Source organism: Megalobrama amblycephala, linkage group LG6, assembly GCF_018812025.1.
Source record: "Megalobrama amblycephala isolate DHTTF-2021 linkage group LG6, ASM1881202v1, whole genome shotgun sequence".
Lineage (NCBI taxonomy): Eukaryota > Metazoa > Chordata > Actinopteri > Cypriniformes > Xenocyprididae > Megalobrama > Megalobrama amblycephala.
In genome coordinates this window covers 15,962,734-15,979,131 of record NC_063049.1, presented here as the reverse complement: position 1 = coordinate 15,979,131, position 16,398 = coordinate 15,962,734, and the positions used below count along the sequence as shown (strand labels likewise).

Genomic DNA, 16,398 nt, shown 5'->3' with positions numbered 1-16,398 from the left:
CCTGTAGGCTCCAGTGATTATTAAGGAATCGAGACTGCAATTCTCCAGCAAGTTGCCAAACATTCACTCCTGCAATGAAGCACCAAGGCCCCTCCAGTATAATTTCACCACACATTGTCTAGTCCTCTTTTCTCCAGCCACAACATATGTACAATATATATTTATATATATATATAAAAGCAGTCCGTCAGGACTGTGTCAGTAGGTCAAAAAATAAATAAATAAAAATGACAAGCCAAGGTTAGTTCAGGCTGTAAAATGTCATGAGGTGCAACTCCCCAAAAACATAATAGTATTTATGAATTTTATTAGGTAAACCTGTGCAACTGCTCGTTAATGCAAATATCTAATCAGCCAATCACATGGCAGCAACTCAATACATTTAGGCATGTAGACATGGGCTCTGTCTGAAAATTTCCCTCGCTGCCTTATCTGGCAATTACTTTTTAGGCAGTGTTTGTGCACAAATGTACCTCATGAAACTGAGTTTAGACAGACTTCTGAGGCAGCATAATGCTTGAATGATTTAAAGAAAAACAAAGAGAGCTTTAGCGATAACTAAGCAAATATTTAATTGCAATAGTAATTTCTTACTAGAAATGACATCAGAAGTGGAAACTGTTGGTCAAAAAGGTACATTTACATACAAACTAACCACCAACTGAAACGTTCAGATGTCATCTTTATTTTTTAGCTCAGCTGTCACAGAATGGAAAGCACAAAATTGTGGGATATCATTGGAAGCGAATGATACATCTATGCTGCCTTCAAAAATCGATCAGATGAAGGCATCTCAGGAGACAGGAAGTGAAACTAACACTGGATTCGGATGTGCCTTGATACCTCCCTACCTTGGAATGCATCCTACGAAGTCAACATTTTTAAGCTTTCAGACGAAGCCATTGTCAAGATGATCTGCTGAAGTTCAAACTGGGTGATTTAAAGGTGATTTAAATGACTTTTAACATGGCATGGTTGTTGGTGCCAGACAGAAACTGCTGATCTGCTGGGGTTCTCACACTCAACCATCTCTAAGGTTTACAGAGAATGGTCTAGAAAAGAGAAAATATCCAGTGAGCGGCAGTTCTGTGGGTGAAAATGCCTTGTTAATGCCAGAGGTCAGAGGAGAATGGCCAGACTTGTTCGAGCTGATAGAAAAGCAACAGTAACTCCACTTGTTACAACCGGTATGCAGAAGAGCATCTCTGAATGCACAACAAATCAATCCTTGAAGCAGATGGGCTACAGCAGATGAAGACCACACCGGGTGCCACTCCTATCAGCTAAGAACAGGAAACTGAGTCTACAAATCGCACAGGCTCAACCAAAATTGGACAATAAAAGATTGGAAAAATGTTGCCTGGTCTGATGAGCCTTGATTTCTGTTGCGACATTCAGATGGTAGGGTCAGAATTTGGTGTAACCAACATGAAAGCATGGATCCATCTTGCCTTGTATCAATGGTTTAGGCTGATGGTGATGTAATGGTGTGAGGAATATTTTCTTGGCACATTTTTGGCCCTTTAGTATTGAACATTGTTTAAATACCACAGCCTCCCTTAGTATTGTTGCTGACCATGTCCATCCCTTTATGAACACAGTGTATCCATCTTCTGATAGCTACTTCCAGCAGGATAAAACGCCAAAGCTCAAATCATTTCAAACTGATTTCTTGAGTTCACTATACTGAAATGGCCTCCACAGTCACCAGTATGTGCAATATATGTACACAATAAAGGATAAAACTTTATGAATATTACATGTAATGCTATTTCTGTCTTCATTTCTAAACATTTTATCTGTATCAATATATAGCCATACATGGTCAATGTATATACTGCAATATATTAAAAAATATAAGCACTAGTTGCCTATATATGGAAATGTATTATGTAATATATCGCATTATATTTTGCAGTATATTCCCATACATTTTTGTTCCAGAACAACCAACTCTGTACTAGCAAGGTGTACCTAATAAAGTGGCCTATAACTTAAATATTTTACTGATAATAATTATTGCATACAGTAATAATTATCATATATTCAAGAAGTAAGAAAAAATGCAAGAAAATAAGTATCTTTCCCTTTTCTTTGCTGCAAATGATACCTCAAAATGTGAAGCTAGTCAAACAGATGTTTGATGTTTCACTTTCTAAGCAATAAAAATTATGTGTTCACCTGATAAAATGAGCCCAAATCCGTGCATTGAGAAAACATACCTAGAATCCAAAATGTCATAGCAACTTGGTTCGTGGGCTCTTTTGACCTGGGCCAATAAAAAGCCAACTCACAATGTAAAAATCTAGTTCAGAACTAGTGTTCATGAGAAAATGATGGTCTCGCCACATGGATCATGTGCTCAAGTTGCACGTGCGAAACCATCAACCCTGTAAACAAACTCTCCATGCTGCAAAACAAGGGGTGGAGCGACCAATTATACAACAATCAAGACTAGATCCATCAGGGAAAGTATATACCCGGAAAGAGAAGAGACTACTTCTGTTTATCTTTCCTGATGATTATCGTTTTGTACCGTCCATATCTGTTGCTCTCTCTTCCTTGAATCATGCTATGTCAGCAGTGATTTTAGCGCAGATTATGAATGATGTCACATCAATTAAAATCCCATTTGAAATCCCACGCACAGAAACATGACAATGTACAAAAGGATTACTGCTTTAAAACCCAGAAAATGACACCCACAGGTCTTGGGTTCATGTGCATGCAGTACGGACCCCCATGTGAAATGTGCATGATTTCGCCCCTACTGGTCCATTGAACAATAGAGGGATCAAACAGCATCTGAAACACTGCATTCAGAGCACTGGACAGAGAGGCTGTCACTAACAATAGTTATCTGTTCTCCAAAAAATTGCACAGAAGCCTGTGAGGCCTACTTATAAATGCTCTTTGGATAAATCAAGGCGAGGTTAGAGATTTTTCAGAAACTTCTGTGTCTCTCTGTTATTTGGAATCACATGAATTTGGAATTATTTTAGTCATAAACTCAATGTGAGTCTTCAGTGGCTCTTACTGCCTGCAGCTTGTTCATCTGATCTTTAACAGTGATGACAACATGACATTCTTCCTAATAAAGTCCACAGACGTCTCCTTGTGTGATGCTCTCTGCAAACACTCCTGTGGCAGAGCTGGCATGAATTTTGGGCTAATCTGGTTCACGTGGCACTGTGAAAGGCCAAAATAGCATGCTGGCATCTAAATCATGGTTCTCCAACAACAGTCTGTGCTTATGCATACCTACAAGAAAGTGCATGTTTTATGTCACAGCAAAAAACATCAGGTTGCAAACCAGAGAAACTAGTGCAACCAATTACAACCCGAATTCCATAAAAGTTGGGACGTTTTTTAAATTTAAATAAAATGAAAACTAAAAGACTTTTAAATCACATGAGCCAATATTTTATTCACAATAGGACATAGATAACACAACAAATGTTTAAACTGAGAAATTTTACACTTTTATCCACTAAATGAGCTCATTTCAAATTGAATGCCTGCTACAGGTCTCAAAGAAGTTGGCACAGGGGCAACAAATGGCTGAAAAAGCAAGGAATTTTGAAAAGATTCAGCTGGGAGAACATCTAGCAACTAATTAAGTTAATTGATATCAGGTCTGTAACATGATTAGCTATAAAACTATAAAAGGGATGTCTTAGAGAGGCAGAGTCTATCAGAAGTAAAGATGGGCAGCTGTGTAAAAAGATAGTGGAATACTTTAAAAACAATGTTCCTCAATGTCAAATCGCAAAGGCTTTGCAAATCTCATCATCTCATACAGTGCATAACATCATCAAAAGATTCAGAGAACCTGGGGAAAACTCTGTGCATAAGGGAAAAGGCAGTAGACCTTTATTGGATGCTTGTGGTCTTCGGGCCCTCAGATGACACTGCATCACTCATCGGCATGATTGTGTCAATTACATTACTAAATGGGCCCAGGAATACTTCCAGAAACCACTGTCGGTAAACACAATCCGCCGTGCCATCTGCAGATGCCAACTAAAGCTATATCACACAAAAGGAAGCCATATGTGAACATGGTCCAGAAGCACCGTCGTGTCCTGTGGGCCAAAGCTCATTTAAAATGGACTGTTTCAAAGTGGAAAAAAGTTCTATGGTCAGACGAGTCCAAATTTGACATTCTTGTTGGAAATCACGGATGCCGTGTCCTCTGGGCAGGGAGACCTTCCAGCGTGTTATCAGCGTTCAGTTCAAAAGCCAGTATCTCTGATGGTATGGGGGTGCACAAGTGCATACTGCATGGGCAGCTTGCATGTTTTAAGGCACTATGAATGCTGAAAAGTATATAAAGGTTTCCAGACAACATCTATTTCAGGGAAGGCCTTGTGTATTTCAGCAGGACAATGCAAATACAATGCAGATATTACAACAGAATAACTTTGTCATAGAAGTGTCCGGGTGCTGAATTGCTGCCTGCAGTCCAGATCTTTGACCTATAGAGAACATTTGGAAACCTATATCAGGCAAGAGTGGGAACAAATTCCAACACCAAAACACCAGAAACTCATAATCTTGATGCCCAGATGTCTTCAAACTGTTTTGAAAAGAAGAGTAAATGCTACACCATGGTAAACATACCCCATTTTAACAAATTTGAAATGAGTTCATTTTGTACATAACACTTCTCTCTTTAAACATTTGTTATGTTATCTATGTTCTATTGTGAATAAAATATTGGCTCATATGATTTGAACATCTTTTAGTTTTCATTTTATTCAAATTTAAAAAAAAAAACGCCCCAACTTTTCTGGAATTCGGGTTGTAATACAAATACCCACCAATAGCTTATCTGGCAGTAGGTCACTGCAAACATTTTCTAATTAAATAGTATTTTAATCTTAAAAGTTAAAAGAGTCTAAAATCTGAGACCAATAGTGAAAATGGGCATGTAAAATGTATTGAATGGCCAGTCAATGTGTTCGAAAACCATTATTATCATAATCACAAACTGCTTTCACCTGTCCAACTCTGTGGTTGCCCCATTTGCCTCTTTCTAGTAAAGCAGGGTGGTCACCAAGCAATAGTTCATGAATTAGAAATGGCAAGGCCATCGTCAGAGGAAGGTTGTCCCAGGCCCTATAAAAAAAAAGGTCTCGGGCAAAGGGGGCCCATCAGGGATAATTCTGTCCTTGGCCCTGTGAACTTAAGTAATGGTCCTCTGGAAGGATCTAAAATCTGAGACCAATAGTGAAAATGGGCATGTAAAATGTATTGAATGGCCAGTCAATGTGTTAGAGAGTCTGGACATATGCTGAAAAGGCCTATAATGTGTCCTCCTTAATGACAAATGTAATAAACTGTATTTTTCTATGCTTTATGACCTGGAGTAAAGAGTGTCCTGACCAGTCCAAACTTTTTACTGAATGTTTTGATATCCACAAAGTCAGCTGCATAAACAAACCACAGAGAACAACACAAACTCCTACCAATTTTGATGATTAGGAGACATGGTGAGAAACAGAAGGACCAATCCTTCAAAAAAGGCCACCATGTCAGACAAAATATGAGATTTATTCATGATTTTCTCTTGAAAGTTTCTACAGTACCCATTTGTTTTTGGTAGTGCAACATTATGGATTGTAATACATGTTTCACATACCAAAATATAAATTATTTATTTATTAATTTGGCTGTTTGTTTGAAACCACCTCCCCTACAGCTTTTGTGTGTGTCTGATCATGTCTTACTGTGCCTATAGGGCACCAACTGAGTCCTCACTGCTACTGGTGTCCCTTCTAAAAAATATGACTACTAATAATGCCCAATGCCCCTATTTATAATAATATTAACACATGCATCTTCTCTGAGTCATCTTCCATCCTACTTTGATTGACAGGGCCAGATGGCTGTCTCATGCATTATGGGCCAGTAGGGCTGGCTGAGTCCCAGTTACCGAGACCAAATAATCCGCTATGGGTATTGCCCAGGCTATAGCCCACATTCCTGCAGAGAAAGCCTGGGATCTGGGACTCCCTGTGTGTCATGGCTGTCCCCCCTTGTCTCAGTATGAAATAATCAATACCTTAGACAGTGTGACAAAGACAGGATTTACTACAGCAAGAGGGAACAAAGAAACTAAGTTCAAAGATTCAGTGAAAGGTTTCAGATGTCACCAAAAAGGTATGTTCCAAACACCCGGTAGTATTTACCCATCTTGTAAATACAAGCAATGCCGTGATTATAACCAGCTCACACATTTCTTGGGAATTGAACCCATGACCTTGGTGTTGCTAGTGCCAAACTTAACTGTTTAAGCTACAGGAAAACCATTGCCCTTGTCTTGTTCTGACCATGGGCCAGTTAATCAGTGTTTTTTTTTCCATCAATCAGCACTTTCATGAAGCTATTACATATTTGTACTGTATATGTATATACTTCCTCTCAGTGCAGTATTAGTAAATAAACCACAGAGATAATCTAAATACTTGATATAATGACAAAATTTGCTACACTGTAAGCAGCAGATCAATAGGTTAAGGGCATAAGAACTGTGTTTCCCCAGACCACCCAGAAAATAATACACTCACAGCCCGTTTAACAGCCTTTTACAAATGTGTGTGTGTGTGTGTGCGGTCAGATTGCATCAGTATAACATTTCACTTTATAATTCACTGTCATAAAATAATGGTCATAAAGTGTTTTTTTTCCTTCAAACAACACATTACTGAGATGATGTTATACTCAACTATTCGAAAACCATTATTATCATAATCACAAACTGCTTTCACCTGTCCAACTCTGTGGTTTGTAGTAAAGTAAAGCAGGGTGGTCACCAAGCAATAGTTCATGAACTAGAAAGGCAAGGCTGTCATCAGATGAAGGTTGTCCCAGGCCCTATAAAAAAAGGTCTCGGGCAAAGGGGGTCCATCAGGGATAATTCTGTCCTTGGCCCTGTGAACTTAAGCAATGGTCCTCTGGAAGGGTCAGGGTTGTTCAGTTTAGCTTAGGGCTTTGAGTCAAAGAGAAAAATACTTAAGATGATGCAAATAATTATCAGTCGTCCTGAACTGTGTTTGTAATTTCAGGGCAATTCCTAAATTGTCAGTGAATTGAGGTTAAGATAACAAGATTGTTTCCCTGATTGTTTTGATAATGTTTTTGTCTGTACGTGAAAAAAGGAAAGGAAAAATGTACGTTTCCATATTTTTTGTACATTGTTGTCGTGTAAATGTACCCTTAAAAGATTAGTTCACTTTAAAATGAAAATTACCCCAAGATTTACTTACCCTCAAGCCATCCTTCCTTCTTCTTTCTGATGAATACAGTCGGAGTTATATTAATATCCTGACTTGTCCAAGATTTATAATGGCAGTGAATGGGCCAACGAGTTTAAAGCTCATCTATCATCTATCCATCATAAATGTACTCCACACGGCTCCGGGGGGGTTAATAAAGTCCTTCTGAAGTGAAACAATGTGTTTGTGTCAGAAAAATATCCATATTTAACAAGTTATAAAGTAAAATATCTAATTTCCGCCAGACTTACGAAGAAAGTGCAACGCCTCTCGCAGTTCAAAACGCTTACGCTACGTCCTATGCTTTCTTCGTAAGTTGAATACGGAAGGTGGTCTGATGGAAGCTAGATATTTGACTTTACAACTTGTTAAATGTGGATATTTTTTCTTGCACAAATGCATCGCTTCACTTCAGAAGGCCTTTATTAACCCCCCCTGGAGCCGCGTGGAATACGTTTATGATGGATGGATGTGGATGAAGGCATTTTCTTGAGTTTCAAACTCGTTGGCCCCTTTCACTGCCATTATAAAGCTTGGATGCATCAGGATATTTATTAATAGAACTCCGATTGTGTTGATTAGAAAGAAGAAAGTGAATTTTAAAGTGAACTAATCCTTTAAACACGGGAACAAGGGATAAAACTTGGGAAAGTTGTGGGAATGATTTCTTAATTCTTGACCACAATATTTATTACAAGCTTCCAGGCTTATAAATCACAATAAAAAAAAATAAATAAATAAATAAAAAAATCATGATGTGGGAACCCTGTCTTTAGGCACAATTCTAAAAACATTCTAGAAACATTTTGTTGACAGTCCAGCAAATAATTTGTAGAGAATTTACGTGTATATCAAATACTGAGTACCCTATAAACATGCATTTATTGGGGCTTCTTGGCTGAAAAAGGGAGCATATGTAAGTGCTTTATGAGACTTTGTGCTATTTTCTGGAGAGATGAAAACAAATAAAACTCAGAAAATGAGAAAGAAATGTCCAGGATAAGGGGAAAGGAACAGTGATTCAGGAAGATAAACAGTTGCAACTGTTGCTTCCTCTGCACTGGCATTCCATCCACCCTCTCTCGGGAGATGCTGGAACAGTACGATCTGGTGTAGGCGGAACAGTGTGTAAGCCTAGTGAGGTCCGTCGTGTTTTTCCCTCCAATTGGACCTCATCCATCCTCCGTCTCCCCACACACTCTCTCTCACACCCATCACCACATGTGTGGTTTCCAAGAATTATACAGACAACCCACCCACATGAAACTTGCCAGTCTCAAGGGGCAGAGCAGGCGAGAGATACGCACAGCACATAAGTCACTTGAGGAATTTCTTTCACTATCAGAGGGTGTGATAAGATGGATTACAGCACACAAACTGTGGTGTATTAACTACATAAAGTGCATAAAGAGAGCATGTGTATATAAAGACACCAAAATTTACGTTTTATTTAAGGCCCGAATATACATCATTTTCCATGTTCTGCTCTGTCTATGTACAGTTGAGCACACAAGACTTTCAAAGTATACTGACTGTGAGCACAGGTGTATGCATTCAATGAGTTAGCACTTCCTAAATGGATTTTTGTTTTTGAGTGCTCAAATCATTCGCACATGTTCTGTTGTGTTTGTGGACCTGTACTGATGACGAAAATTAGATCCAGCAAACTGTCTACGAGCTGGAGTTGACGAGGAAAGTATACTTTGGGTGTTAGTGCATTGACTTCAAATAACGACCCCATAGTTATAATAGATATAATATTGTTTACAGCTGCTCATGAAGCCTTGGGAATGTTTCAGCTCCCAAGGCTTCATGAGCAGCTGTAAACAATATTATATCTATGGTAATTATTATGGATTATGGTTAATCGTTATATCAACATGCGGTTTAAGTGGTAGACCAATCACAACTGGGCAGAGACATGAACTAAATAGAGCATTTCAGGGAGAGGGTAAAAAGAGGTGCTGCAGCAATGTACACTATAAGAAAAAAATGTTTTCCTCATCTTTAAATCACGTAAATGTATTCTAGCAGACCTCAAAAATAAAATTATGAACTTGTAAAGCCGTGTTTCCACCACAGGAACTTTCCCCAGGAACTAGGAACTTTGGGGTGGTACTTGGTGTGTTTTGACCGCAGGAACCAGAGTCTACATGAAGTTCCCGGGTAAAAAATTCCCCCTCAGAAAGTACCTGCTCAGGAGGTAGTACTTTTTCAAAGTTCCGGAACTTTTGGGGGTGGGACTTGGGCACTGAACATGCTGATTGGTTGAGTTCACGCAGCATTTTGATTTCAACCATCGTTTTTTTAAATCTGTTGCGGTGTGTGCAGTAAGAGTTGTTTGCTATTCGAATCAACAATGGAGTTTAAAAAATACGACCGATGAACTGACGATGAGGTTCAGGCTTTATTAAGCTTATGTGCGGAGGATGAAATCCAGCCGGAACTGGAAAGTTGCGTGCAGTCCTACGTCACCATCTTAATATGGGCATTTTAAACCTCATCCTGAGTGAAATCCACTATACCTGAATATTACAGTAGATGAGATTTATATCATCAGATGCATTTATGTGGCCAAGTGTAAATGTAATACCCAATTAAACAGCTGTCTCACTGATCAAGACCAATGAAGCGACTAAACTGATCAAATAAAGTGTAAATAGGTCCTCTGATTCATATTTCAGGGTGTGTTGGGTGCACCCTTTTGTTTTGGCATGACTGAGTCCGCTCAGAGATTGCACTATTATCAGTTAAGTTTACCGAGTTCACCTTCATTTACTTTGGCTGTTTCTGCAATGAATTTAAGTGGAGAATCTAATCTGTAATGCCATCCTAATGAAGTGAGTTAACTCCAGGAAGTGTGCTGGGGCAGTCACCACTAATCTGATATGAACTGGATACACGTGAGACCACGCTGACCTTATGAGAATCACAATTGATAAACAAGCTTGGAAAAACATAGTATTAAACTGAAACGCATCCGGATCACCAGCCTTCCATTAATGTACAAATATAGATGAGGAAGAAGATTTTCTAAGTAAATAAACTGCCAATGTAGACTGTTTCTGCCACTGAAACAGACAGACACACATCAATAATATAAACAAACATTTGTTTGTTAGGGATATTCTTCACCCTTTGTATTTGCAAGAATAAGCCTAAGGAAACCATTCCAAACACACATCTTTAGTCCTCATGAACTTCTTCTTTTTAACAAATATTTAGACTCCCAAGAGGAAAAACAACAATTTATGGTGAACCACACATACTGTACCACGAATGCTGCAAGGATTTAGGGTGGATTTTGCAATACACAAAAGTTCTTTTCCATCCACTTCACCTAAAAATTTTTTAAATTGATTGAGCTCAGGATGCCGTCGCTTTACAGGGTTCCCATGACTTTTCCAATTGTTCGTGATGGATAAGTATATTTAAAATATTTTTTTTAGTGACTGCACTCCAATTAACCCAATTGAATGTACTGTAACTAGAAAAAGTAACTAGAAAATAATACATTTTCAGTAGAATTTTGCATGATATACAGTTGTGCTTAAAAGTTTACATAGCCCTTGCAGAATCTCTGAAAATGTGAATAACTTTAACAAAATAAGAGGGATCATACATGCTATTTTTATTAAGTACTATCCTGAAGAAGATATTTTACATGGAAGATGTTTACATAAAAAATGCTGAATTTAAAAAAAATGACCCTGTTCAAAAGTTTACCCTTGATTAATAATATTGTGTGTGGTTACCTGGATGATCCACGGCTGTTTGTTTGTTTTGTTTTGTGATGGTTGTTCACTAGTCCCTTGTTTGTTCTGAGCAGTTAAACTGCCCATTGTTCTTCAGAAAAATCCTCCAGCTCCTTTCCAACATCTTCTGTATATTTGAACCCTTTCCAGCAGTGACTGAATGATTTTGAGATCCATCTTTTCACACTTAGGACAATTTTGGGACTCAAATACAAATATTAAAAAAGGTTCAAACATTCACTGATGCTCCAGAAGGAAACACGATGCATTAAGAACTGGGGGTGAAAACTTTTCTAGGTAAAGATCAAGGTAAATTGTACTTAATTTATCTTCCAGGAAACATGCAAGTATCTTCTGTTGCTTCCGAAGGGCAGTACTAAATGAAAAAAAAAAAAGATATTTAAACAAAATAAGAAAAATTTGGACATCTTCATCCTGTTCAAAAGTTTTCACCCCCCAGCTCTTAATGTTCATCGTGTTTCCTTCTGGAGCATCAGTGAATGTTTGAACCTTTTTTAATAGTTGTGTCTGAGTTCCTCAGTTGTCCTCCATGTGAAAAGATGGATCTGAGAATCATACAGTCACTGGTACTAGAAATGGTTCAAATATGCAAAAGTTGCTGGAAAACTGAAGAATTTGCAGGAACTGAAGGATTTTTCTGAAGAACAGTTGGCAGTTTAATTGCTCAGGACAAACAAGGGACACATGTACAACCATCACAAAAAAAAAAATAAAAAAAAAAAAAAAATAAACAGCTGTGGATCACCCAGGTAACGACACAGTATTAAGAATCAGGGGTATGTAACTTTTGAATGGGGTCATGTTTATAAAATCAGATTTTTTTTTATGTCTTGTGGACTATATGTAAACATCTTTTATGTAAAATATCTTATTCAGGACAGTACTTAATAAAAAATAACAAGCATTTTGTATGATCCCTCTTATTTTGTCAAAATTATTCACATTTTCACAGATTCTGCAAGGGGTATGTAAACTTTTGAGCACAACTGTATTTAAATATTATGAGCATGGGAACCCTGCCTCCAAAAACAAGCCAACAACAACAAATGGTTACACCTTTTGGCAATTGTCACACACAATGCAGAGCAAAATATTATTGTTCTCAGCGTTATTGTTGTTGTAGTTGTTTAAACAGCGTTCACAAGCCTGACTATTATACCACTCACAAATGGCATCAATTGCAATTCAAGGCTGAGGTGACACAGAGAGGCAGCTGTGGGTGCCATTTGATGGCTGTTGAACTAGGAAGTGCTGAGAGATTACAGATTCACACATTTTCAATGTATATTCATGCCAGAGAACAAAAATACACAGTTCAGAACAGCTCACATAATAAGGTGATATTGTATGATAGCAAAAGAAACCCTGCCAGAGTGATCAGGACCCCAACAAAGAGTGGTGATACTTGGTTGATATTCACATTTATGAATTTAATACATATGTGTTAATACAAAAAAAAAAAAAAAAAAAAAAAAACATTTAGAGTTCACGTCTTATCAGTCCATTCAATCCATGGGAATCAAACCCATGACTGCAGTGTTGCTTGTGTCATGCTTTACAGTTTGAGATACAGAAGACGATGTACAGTAATCTAAGAGATATGAAACTAGCACAGCTATGTAAGGAATCTATTGCTAAGGACAATGATCAGTCAAAAAGTTTAACAATTTTACACCCGGTTTCACAGACAAGGCTTAAGCCTAGTCCCACACCAAAATGCATGTTTGAGCTGTTTTAACCCTCGTGCTGTGTTGAAAACCCTATCACACTGCTCTGAGAGTACAAGTTCATGACAAATTGTCACATCTGTCCTGTTTAACTCCTGGATGATGAGCTCCTTAAATGCCCTGATCTTTAATGTGGAGTGTTGCTCAACTCGTCTCTACAGAATCCCCCACAGGCGCTCAAAAGTGTTAGGATTGAGTGCAATACATGTCCACAGAAGGATTTTCATCTTTGGAAAATGCATATCCTCATTGGAAAGGGTAACATCTTCTGTTTCAAGTTTGTGCATTAAATTACACAGTGGTGTGGGAATTCATGACAGAATTGATAAAGCACAACTCCTTCACACCTTCAGCACTCATACATCCCTATATAAGAGCTTTACTACCACTGAACTTTACTGTGGGAACCAGGCACTTCTCACTGTACTCCTCCTCTAGCAACACCATAACATTTTGAATGCTGTTAGATCCACAATGATTGATTTGGTATCATGAGATCAGAGTATTGATTCCCAGAATCTATATTTTGTAAATATGGGCTTTGGAAATGGCTAACTGACTTTATTGTGCTTTGGCTACAGTAGGTAGTTCCAGTGAGAACAACAACCATGCATGTCATTTCTGCAGGCTGTATCTTACTCTGTGAGATAAACAGTCACTCTTTTCATAGCTTTTGCTGGCTCTGAGACACTCGCTTGGTATTTCTCCTGCTCTTTGTCTAGCAAAAAAAAAAAAAAAAAACCTCATCACTAAATGAAAGCTTAAAATGAAGGCTTGATTATTTCAGGGGCCTTGTCACATGTCCATTGTTTTTGAATTTCTGTGTTACTTTTGCTATATTTTCACACTTAAAACAATGATTTGGCCCTTTTTTTGTTCTAAGAAATAAGTCTCCTGACAGTTCTCTCCCAAGTGCTTCCATTGTTGTCAGCATTAAGTCTGAGAATGATTCAGTGGGCTATATAACACTTTTAATTGTTAAGAAATTACTTCTCGTTTTGGTTCAACATGCTTACCTGTTGATCAAACATTGCCTTTAAACTTACACCAGAAAATTTTTATTTTGTTTTATTTAGTAACTTTTAGGAGGTTGTACTCATTTTTGCTACACAACATTTTATCACCTTGATAAGAAAATCTTATTTTCCTGAAGAATTTTGACATGCTTCTTTGGTAATTGATTAAGCAAACTTGCTGGAACATTATATCTCTAAAGAACCCTAACATTTCTTCTAAGTATTTGAGTAGTATTTGAAACTTTTAGAAGTTTCAGAGGGGGTGTACTCATTTATGCTGTGCACTGTATATATGTGAACATGAACATGATGAACACGCTCCTGAACACTAATTGTTTCTCTGAATTTGTACTCCCCCATTTATTTTCAATGGGTGGTCATTTTTTACCAATATAAGCTCAGATCAATGAGGCCTGCAATCAATCAGTTTCAAAAATAAATACAAAACCTGTCCTAATTTAAAGAAAACAAGTTGACAAATAGATTGAATCCAATATTTGGTGATAAAATAGTGTAACAAATGATTTACTGTATAAGCTTTGTAGGCCAGTCATTTTTGACCTAATCTTGGCTTATTTAAGCCCTATCTGTGAAACCATGCCATAAAGTTTTAATATGAAAAAAAAGAAAAAAGTCAGTTGGTCAAATCAGTTGACCAATTGTAATTTAGTATGCAGAGAGTTGTGTATGGAAAATATGGAAATGTTTATTATATAGCTTATTCAATATCTAGCTATGCAACATACCAGTTTAAATCAAACTAATGCTTATAGTAATGTGATAATCCATCAACAAATTCCATTGAAATACAGTTGTAAAGCATGTTTTGGTATTCTGGGGTATTTGATTGCTGTACTTTGAAATCAGTAAACAGTTATTCTTCATACAGATATATTCCTACAAATATCTGCAGTATCAAGTGCAGTTCATTCATCATGCAGATATGCCTGTATATCCATTCAGAAATATGACAAAATCACCAGATGAAACAGCTTTGTGAATTTATCTCATCGTTGTAACAATCAGTCATCATTCCACCTTATGGTCTTATCACCCAGACACCTGTGATTTCCGAATCCTTGCTCTGAATGTGCTTCACACTGGAGCCCGGCCCCCAGCCACACCCCCAATAAAAACACATGTCCAGTTTGGCTCTCTCAGATTACTGCATCTACATGCAGGAAAAAGCATTACATGCATAATTTGTCTTAGGTAAAAAGTGTCCTGACTGGAACTCATTCAGAAGTGATACTGATGTCTCAGATGAGTGGCAAAACGCCTTTAACAAATGGAAAACAAAAGTCCAGATGGTTAAGAATAAGTTTACAGAAGCTTGTGTTAACCGTAGCGGGGTGCACACAAGCATACAACACAATAAAAGAGAAGCCAATGTTGTCTGTTGTTTCCCACAGTCTAGACAAAAAAGATAGACTCAAAAAACATGGCTTTCTCACATTTACTTGTTTTTCATAGTACAACAATGAAATAATTGTTAGAAATGTATTTTGTTAATGTCTTATTGAATATTTATTCCATTCTATTTCACAATGCATATTGCTGACTTCTTCTTTTTTTTTTTTTTTTTTTTTTTTTTTTTACTGCTTTTATTTGCATTGCTAAAAAGTAACTTTGAAATTGAAGTGAGAGAGGAGTGGGAGGTGAAGGAGTAATACAACCCCCAGATGAGACCAAGAGGAGTGGCAAATATAAACTGTAGAGAAAAGCCCAACAGAAATCCTCTACATGACAATACATTAAGCTACTAAAGCATCATGAGTGAGATCCACTGAAAGCACACAATCTCTTCAAATTGGAAACTATCTTTATCAAATTATTACTGTATTAATAAAACAACCAGCCACCAAAACCGCCAATAAATCTACAGAGACTATTGTTAAAAGAACTGTCGTGCTATAGACTGTATGAATATACATTATGCACCTGATAATAATGTATACTAAACTGGAACATTTGTTATTTTAGCTACTTACACAGCATGGAACATATCTATAAGTCGTATTCATATCATTCAGCTCGTTTCTAATAAGTCATTTTACATGTGTTGTGCTATTTCTGGACAATTTTGTCGCTAACGACACTTAAGTTGTTTCCCATCCTTTAACTTTGTCAAATATAAGTATTCGCTCGTGAAAACTTAAGTGGAACTTGAGCACAAGCAAGTCGCGCGCAAGTTATACGCACTTCTCTGTGCGCGCGACTTAAGCCTCAAGAGCATATAACGGAACTCCTTATGTCCAAAATCTACGACATTACCAATAAACAAACATTTAAGTTAACAAAAGTTTGTTTTTTAGGTGGACTTACCTTAGCTGTGCTCTTGTCAATGCTCAAAGAGACCGTGAGAAGAAAAACAGTGACACATGGAAGCCGCATCTTCACACCTATGAATAATGTCCAAAAGGACACGCTGATGACGGATTCTTCTCCGTTTCAAGCAATTCTTGCCTCTCTTCTATCCGAGCCTGAACTATACGTTTGTCTGCATCTTTGCCCTAAACGTTATGTGGCTGTTGTTGAAAGTAATGTCTTGTAGAAGAGCCCACCACACCCCCTGACCACCCATCAATACGCACCAACA

The 16,398-nt window shown here is 37.6% G+C and overlaps 1 protein-coding gene across 1 annotated transcript in view; it reads right to left on the bottom strand.

Annotated features, from left to right (window-relative positions):
- Positions 1-16,383, bottom strand: part of col4a1 (collagen, type IV, alpha 1) — an 84,858-nt gene extending 68,475 nt beyond the window's left edge. Inside the window, exon 1 of the mRNA XM_048193117.1 lies at positions 16,125-16,383. Within this exon, the coding sequence (XP_048049074.1) occupies positions 16,125-16,193 (69 nt within the window). The 5' untranslated portion in view covers positions 16,194-16,383. The remainder of the gene's footprint in view (positions 1-16,124) is intronic.
- Between the last annotated feature and the right edge of the window lie 15 nt (positions 16,384-16,398).